This window comes from Glycine soja, chromosome 3 (genome assembly GCF_004193775.1).
Source record: "Glycine soja cultivar W05 chromosome 3, ASM419377v2, whole genome shotgun sequence".
NCBI classification, from domain to species: domain Eukaryota; kingdom Viridiplantae; phylum Streptophyta; class Magnoliopsida; order Fabales; family Fabaceae; genus Glycine; species Glycine soja.
Window position 1 is genome coordinate 949078 of NC_041004.1, and position 8427 is coordinate 957504.

The window sequence follows — 8427 nt, forward strand, 5'->3', positions numbered from 1 at the left end:
AGTTTTGAAGTTTTTTTCACTTTTTTTAAAGAATCAACTATAGTTTTATGTGTCCAGAGATGACTTTTTTGTTGTTTTAATACTTGTGCTTCCAAAATTGTCGATTGAAAGCATAGACACTAACAAAATGATGCACGATATTTACAATTACATATATGTTGTGACATAATAAAGTATGAAGTGCTCATACATTTTTTTTGAAGAATCATATTATACTTATAGCTTGTCTGAATGTCTGTAGATGGATTTTTTTTTCTTTCAACATTAATTTGTGCTTCCAAAATGTAGATGATCACAACCAGCTTTTGGTTACCCCAAGATTGGTGCAAAAAGACATTGTATGACTTCTAAAACCAGCAAACAATGAGACCATGATTTTGAATAGCAGTTAATTTTAAATAGTGATATGTAATTATAATTGTGACTGTAACTTTAAAATATTTTAACTCTTGGCAACAACTCACAGTATAAAAATTTTGTGACTCACAGCAATGCAATAGCAATCAAAAGTTAAAAATTCTGAATGAGACAGTGATTTATAGGACTTGATAGGATTGACTTAGGAAGAAACATAGGTCGTTGAATTATTATGGTATTCAAACAAGGTGTAAGATAGACAGAATCTTGGCATTAGATTGCAGTGGATTTATTTTGATTTCACCGCATCATTCATATCCAAAAAGGTACTTTTTGATTTGTTCTTATCACTAACGTGTTTCCTTTCTATTAGTCACTTTTGGCTCCAATTAAATGCTTCCAGCAGCCGCTCGTGGCTAAAACAATTTCCATTGGGACAAAGGATTGTGTCTATTAATTAATGTTATAACAACAAAGTGGGAAATCATTCCGGTGGAAAAAAAGTTCACAAAACTTTTAATGAAGATTTAATTTTAATTTGTTCACAGTTAATGTTAAGAAGCATACACCATCAATAAAATATTACTATGTTATCAATTTCTTCTTAAAAAAATAATAATAAAAATCTTTAGTCATTAAGATTTTTTTCTTCTTAATTATAATAAACATAATATCACTTTCAGTGTACTATTAATTACTAATTTTCTTTTATACCCTTAATTTGTTTTAATTTTATTCGTATTTATCTTCGTACCCTAAATGTTTTCTCCAATTTCAAATATAAGAAATAAAATGTCATGAGTTTATGTATTATTGACCGTAAATATAATCAAGGTTTAAGTATATTTTTGTTTGTTGAAATTTAATTTGTTTTTTATTTTTATTCTTGTAAAATATTTTTTATTTGTTTTTTATTCTTAAAATATTTTAGATAACATTTTTGAATAATAAAAAAAATGTTTTTTTAACAAGTGTGATATTTTTGTTTTGTTTGTATACTAGACCGGATGGAGTAGGAAGGAAGAAAAGTTTCTGAAGGTTATACCATTACACGTCATGGTGAGAAAGCATTAAAACGATGGAACACCAGAGCCCACTCACTCCACAGAAATTAAATTAGAATGTTCGGTTGTTCTCAACATCAAATGGTGACTAAGCAGAACCTACATTAAAAGTTAGAATCATAGCAGAACATCATAATAAACTTCCTTTTATGAGAAATGCTAGTAATGCAGTCTTTATTGTTAATTTACATTTATTAATAATCTAAAAAATTACAAGTCTCACTCTCACTTCTTTTCTCACTCATGATTTTAAGTTTTCAATGAATATTACTCCTTGTAGTCTCAAATATAAAGGGAAAAAAATGACACATTAACTAAGAAAATTAATTAACCACATTTAATTACATCAGTTTTTATTAAAAAATAATTTATTTTTTAACTTATTTTTTATTGAAACTTATTACCAAAAATAAGAAAGAATCATTGAAACTAACACCTTACATTTGACATATAAGAGATTAACTAATAAAAGAAACACTCTTCTTTTTTGAAAGATGGGAGCATCATCATCATCAAATGGGCTATTACTATAGACAAAAGGCTTTTTCTTCCTACACCCAGCATTAAGGGTAAAAACCAAAAACGCCCTTATGTATAACCTATACGAATTGCCAATCTGTAAGACTATTATGGATTCGCAATCCGTAAGACTATTACGAAATCGTAAGGCCATCGACCTCCGCAGCAAGGTTGGCGACGACAAAGTATGCGGGCAACATGAGGGGGAGGTGCTCCACGTCAAGGTTGGAGCAGAGGGAGGCACTCCGTGGTAAGGTTGGTGCGAAGGGAGGCGCTCTGCGGCGAGGTTGGAGCGAAGGGTGATGGTGAGGAGCTAGTGATGACCTCACACATGCCACATCCACTCCCTCCCCCTCCTTGGCCAACACTGTCACGAGGATCGCATCGTAGCACTACCACCTCCTTCATGGTTATCGTCCTCCTTTTGATCTCAACAACCTCGCGCGACTCCGACACGACAATGCCGCTAGGCAAAACCAAAAGGAGGGCGATAGCCATGAAGGAAGTGACAGTGTTGCGGTGTGGCAAAGGTGGTGTAATGGAGTTGGTGAGGAGGAGGTGGGAAAGGTAATGGCCTTATGGATTCGTCATTACGGATTTCCAATTCTTGTGAATCCTTCATATGGATTTGTAATCTATATGTTTTTAAAAAGGGATAATTTTGGAAAAAAGAAAAATTGTTGGGTGTACAAGAAAAACATGGGTGCGCAAAGTAATTCCCTAGACAAAAAATTCTTAGATTTAGGCTTTTGGGTTTTGGCACAAATAAATAGAACCATAAAAGGAAGAGAGAAAGAATAAAGCAATTAGTAAGGAGCAAAGAAGAAGAAGAAGAACAAGCAAATATTGCTTTACTAAGCTTTGCTAAAAAGAAATATTTCATGGAGATGTCTTTTTGAACACCATATGACCAGCGTCATCCACATCAAACAGGCGTCCAATAAATTCATTCCAACTTTGTGTTCGTTTCTTGTGAAACAAGGAGGAACCAAGGGCACTTGATCTTCCAGAATCCTCCCCAACATCAATTTGATGAAATGTTCCATATGATGAAGGTGAGTATGCTTGAGGAATATCCAAAGCAACTGCTCTCTGAAGGGCTGCATGGTACTCTTCACTGTGTTCTCGAGCGATAGATTCATGCCTCTCCATCCTTTGCTCTGCTGGAATCTCCATATGCTCATCGTTATCTCGCATTATCTGATGCAAAAAATATAATGGTTTAAATGACAGGCGTTACTGTGTCAATGTAGATACATGAGTATGCACAGGAATACACACAAAATACCATGCATCAAATAACAACAACAAAAGGTTTGGTTCATGTTTGGTTGGGATTAATTCTAGGAACATAATCACTAATTCTTCAAAAATCCTCTTAGAGAACTGACAAAATAAATGATTATTTCTCCTAAATAAGATGAACTAAACATACACTTAGTCAGGGATGGATCCAAGGGGGCAAGCAGCCCTTAGGGCCCTTTATGTATACATAAAAAAAAATTAAAATTAATAAATACTAACAAAGGAAAATGTATAAAAAAAAGAATTTAATATTTATACGCTGAACGCTTTATATATACTGTTTTGGTAAACAGCTCTGCTAATACTGAAAAAAAATCTTATTGCTTACATCGAGAGCCCGTCGGGATTCTCTCTCTATCCAAATGATGGCATGGTCAGAAGTTGCATTGCAAGAAAGAACTAAATGCTCAAACCTCCCATCAACAGGTACTGCTGTTCTAACGACAGGTGGAAGCCTTCCTATCCTACAATCAGAAGAGACTATAATCCAAATTATTGCTACATACAGATAATATTCCGCTCATCTAATTTGATAACTTCATAATTTAAGCATACATAATTGTGGATTAAAGGAACACTTTTTCAACATAAATGCATGAATCAAACCATAAGTTATAGTAAGGAAGACTTAAAAGTAATTCTAAATAATTCATATTCCAGAAACGTGTTAGATATTAGTGTCAACGGGTACACATTTGCACACAGAATAACTGTATTGACTATTGACAGGGTATTTACAACATTCTATTGAAAAACTATCTCTTGATGCAAACTATGCAACTGTTGTTGTCTTCCACAATTAGCTAACTCACTACTATGTTGGACCATTTCTAAATGAGAGTATGTGATATATTTTTGTTAAAACGCATGATTTTGCTTTACATAGTTACTACAATAAGGACAGTGAGAAGTCTTCCTTTAATTAGAGGAAGTTCAATAAGATTCATAGCTATGAACTATGAGATCAATAAATGTTCAGTGAAATTTAATTATCATACTTTACCTAAAGGGCTTTCGTTCCACAATGTGATAGAGCCGACCAGGTGCATACAGTCGCCTTGGATCTCTAAGCTTCTTCTCCTCCAGTGTGCAAGTATCCTTTAAGCACATTATACACAATAAACAGGGCCAACTGCCAAGAAAGGATAACATCCAGTGTAGCTCATTATAATGCCAAAAACTGAATTGCACTAATCCAATGCATATGCATGAAAAATTGAAAAACTTATATTGCTGTGGTCAGAGTTATGAATTTATTAAATCATGCTTCACTCAACAAGTCTCAAAAGCTCCGAATAAATACTTTACAGGAGCAGAGAATTCACCAAGAAGATAAATATCCTAACTGGTTGGTATCAGACACAAATCAGGAACAAAAAACTGATTTTTCTGCAAGAGATGTGTTCAGCTGATGATTAGTAGGTAACTAAAAAAATAGTCAACAAGTGAAAATGTTGAAAAAGCAGGTAACTAGTAGAGGTTGAGACATGTTAAGGACTAGCTTCCGAAGAGCTTAAAGCAGCCCAAGAATGACTTCTATCTCTATCTCTAACATGCCCCCTTATACACAGTACACACATGCCCTTTCAGCTTGAACCAGAGACGAAGCATAGGGCCATTATATCTTCTGCTGAAATTCAGTTTAATTATGCATTCTTGGCTTTGATACCACCTCAACTTTTCCCAAGAGTTTAAGCTTTTAGGTGTAGGTCTATGAATGGTTTCATATCTCTTACAAAAGGCATTGCTCTAACTCATCCTATGGAAACATTTTTCCTCTATCAAACTTTTAAATAACGGAAACCCAAAGGTGTAGAAGTGATCAAGTGTTCAATTCTCTTATTTGAATTAATAGTTTTAACTTTTAATTATTACACAACAATGCAAGAGCATTTGAATCTCTTCACACTGTTAGCCCTACCAGCTTTGTAAAATTAGTCTTTGATTACTTAAACATCATGACAATCTAAGAACCCCAAGGGGGAGGGGGATGAGGAAAATAGGCAAATTTTGTTACCATAAAAGTGATTTGAAGACGTCTTCTAGAGCAGCAGTTGTTCGAGGTAAAAAATCATCCTGTTTTGTCAGAATAAAGTATAGAAAATCAGTGCACAAAACTAGTAAATTGATAAATAATAATAATAATAATAATAAATATCCCTAGAGAATGCATTCATCTTATTGTTGAAATTTCTCAAAGCATTCCTTTCATCAAACATTCGTCATATTCTGATATATTCTGGATGCATGTCAATTTTCTTTTCATTTCTCACAAACAAGTTCTGCATAACACATTGTATCAGTCTTCATTCTCAAACCTTTCAACAGTGTAAGTTATTACTGCTTTGATCGTTCAGAATCAGCATATCAAATTGACAGAGTATATTCATCCTGACATTTAATACAAGTTCCAGGATCTAGTTACATAAATATAGCTTCCAAATGTGAAACAAATTCTCAACGGCAATTCAAGACAAGACATTTGCTAGATATACAAATATAAAATCCATCAACACTTCAAACCAGCAATCCAAGTTCTTACATAGACCTTCATGTTCTTACATCACCAAGAGAAGCATTCTAGCTTCAACCACTATTAGAGTTGTCAAATCACCTTTTTTTTTCTTCTAGTGGGTCCTACCTTCTATATATTATGTACAAATAAGAATTTTTCAGCACCTAAATGAAGGCATAGATCAATAGAAGAATAAAGATTTTGCGCACATCTTGATAAAATTTGACAAACAATCTTGTCTTTTAAACATGATTATGATAAATAAATCAGTCAAGTAAAATACAGTACTAAGTTCATAGAAAAAGGAGATTATTCAACCTGTAGTACAACAGAATTGATCACATCTGCATATCTTACAGCCAAGTTGAGAGACGCACACCGAGGAGAAGCTATCGCAAAGCACCTTATCTTGTTTCTCGATATCCCCAATTTGTCTCGATTATGGACTGCTAGCATTGTCAACAATGCCACCACCCCAGCCCCTAGAGAATGCCCAGTAAATATTAACATATAAGTTGGATTTTCTGCAGCTAGCTCCCTGAGAACCTCATATTCTGCATCAAAAACCCATCCCGCTGCCTTCAACAACCCGTTATGAACATAACCACCGTGAAATTCTGCCTGTCCCAGCTTGTTATCAAGCAAAACTATATAATCACTTTCCTTCCCCAAATTGAGTCCACTAACAGCCAGTATGATTTCAGCATGATCATGATCAAGGTATATCATGTATGGAGTAACGCGACCTTGGTTATCGTTGTAGTCTTTACGCAAGATAACCCAATCTGGATTAATGCCATAACCTCCTTGGGGAGCCCATTGAGGGTTACGAATATCATCTTCGTAGACGGCTAAGATTAGCCGACAGATCCGAGGCACAGGCTCAAATTCTTGTGCAGTAGCCAGGCCCCAATTTTCACTCTCATAGCCTGCAGTGTACAAACACTTCTTCCAAACCCAACGAGCACAGGCCAGACAATAAACACACTCAAGGATAGGAAGCCCACAGATAGCTGACATCAATGCCTATGTTTTGTGCATGTTCACAAATCTTACATAGCAAAATAATAGTTCATATAAAGGACATCAATACCTATGTTTTAACCATATTCACAAATCTTACAGAGAAAAATAATAGTTCATATAAATGACATCAATGCCTATGTTTTAAGCATATTCACAAATCTTACATAGCAAAATAACAGTTCATAATTTCATGTAAATAAATAACATTTAAAACAAACCAAAAACTAGAACCCATATCCTCTGACAATGTCTTCGATTCCCACGGATAAAAAAAAAAACTAGAACTTATGCCACTAGGGATTGATCAAGTAATAATCAACAGAATCAACTGTATGTATCATTCTTAAAATTTATATATACTGAAAGCTTAAAAGAGACTATTTCTTACTGTACCCAAATAAATGAACAAAGAGGGAACTTGTATACAAATCCAAGTTGAATTGAAGACACATATAATAAATGAACGAAAAATTAAAACTTTATGCTGAATCAGGAGCCCTGAACTGTTTTCAAGTGTACCCAGTTGGTGAAAGTTTGGAAAATCCAACTGATTCAGGGTAAACTGAAACTTTGTTTCTAAAAGTGAAATAAAGCATTGGATGGAATTGGTTGAGGTGGGAATTGAAGGAGTGAGTGGAGGAGAATAGAGAAAGGGAAGAAAGAAAAAAGAGAGAATGTATTTAGGTGAGACAAACATACTTGCCAGTCAGTCAAAACGTTGATGGGGGGTTGGCTTTGAGAATCTACTCACTGGAATCATTTTTATTCCGTGAATTAATAATTTACTTAAATAACTGACTTAGATCAGTTTGATTAATTAATTATCTCCTAAAAATATTAGATTTTAATGGCTATATATTTTTAAAAATAATCATACAGTTAAGTAATCAAAATTTATAACTATGATTGAATTGAATAATCGTGTATAACTGTTTTATATTTTATACACAATCTATTTTTTCAATAAATTATATAAATCATCTCTTAATAAAAATTATGTCAAAAGAGAAAAATGAGTTATTTACTCTTGTTATCTGTGAAAGCAAACACTTTCATTTAGAATTACAGATTTAGGAATTAATCAAATCTTTTCAAGTAGGATTTATAATGCATAATTAGAAACTAGTTTTCTGTGCCATGTACAGAATAAATTACAATTAGGGAGTGATATTTTTATTATTTTAATAAATAAATTATATTTAAAACATAAAATAGATTACAAAGTAAAAAAGTTAACAACTTAATATTAAAATATTTAGAGATTATATTAAATAATGAGTTTAATAATTATATATTATTAGTGTACAAAATTTTCAACCAATCAAAAGTAACTATTGGTATAAACATTATGGATTGCAACTCAATCACAACGTAAAACTTAAAAAAAATATACGAACAATACATGGATTATTTATTCTTGAAATTAGTAAAATAAATTAATATAAAAACTAAATTAAAAAAATGCTTTATATTTTAAAAATTACTTATATAATTTTATTACCTTAAAACTGTTTTTTATACCGTACAAAAGAAATTTAAAGACTACTTAAAGAGAGAGTAATATTTGAAATGGTTTTTTCTTATTTCCCTATAAATACTCTCTTCCTTCCTGCTTTTTACATTAATTATTTTTAAACTATA

At 32.8% G+C, this 8427-nt stretch overlaps 1 protein-coding gene across 1 annotated transcript; it reads right to left on the reverse strand.

Moving 5' to 3' along the window:
* Positions 1 to 2761: 2761 nt before the first annotated feature.
* Positions 2762 to 7523, reverse strand: LOC114405747. Its single transcript, XM_028368229.1, has 5 exons — positions 6079 to 7523; positions 5263 to 5321; positions 4249 to 4377; positions 3574 to 3709; positions 2762 to 3140 (listed from the first exon to the last, which is right to left on the reverse strand). The coding sequence occupies exons 1-5, from the start codon at positions 6778 to 6780 to the stop codon at positions 2820 to 2822; spliced, it is 1347 nt and encodes a 448-aa protein (XP_028224030.1). The 5' UTR covers positions 6781 to 7523; the 3' UTR covers positions 2762 to 2819.
* Positions 7524 to 8427: the final 904 nt, after the last annotated feature.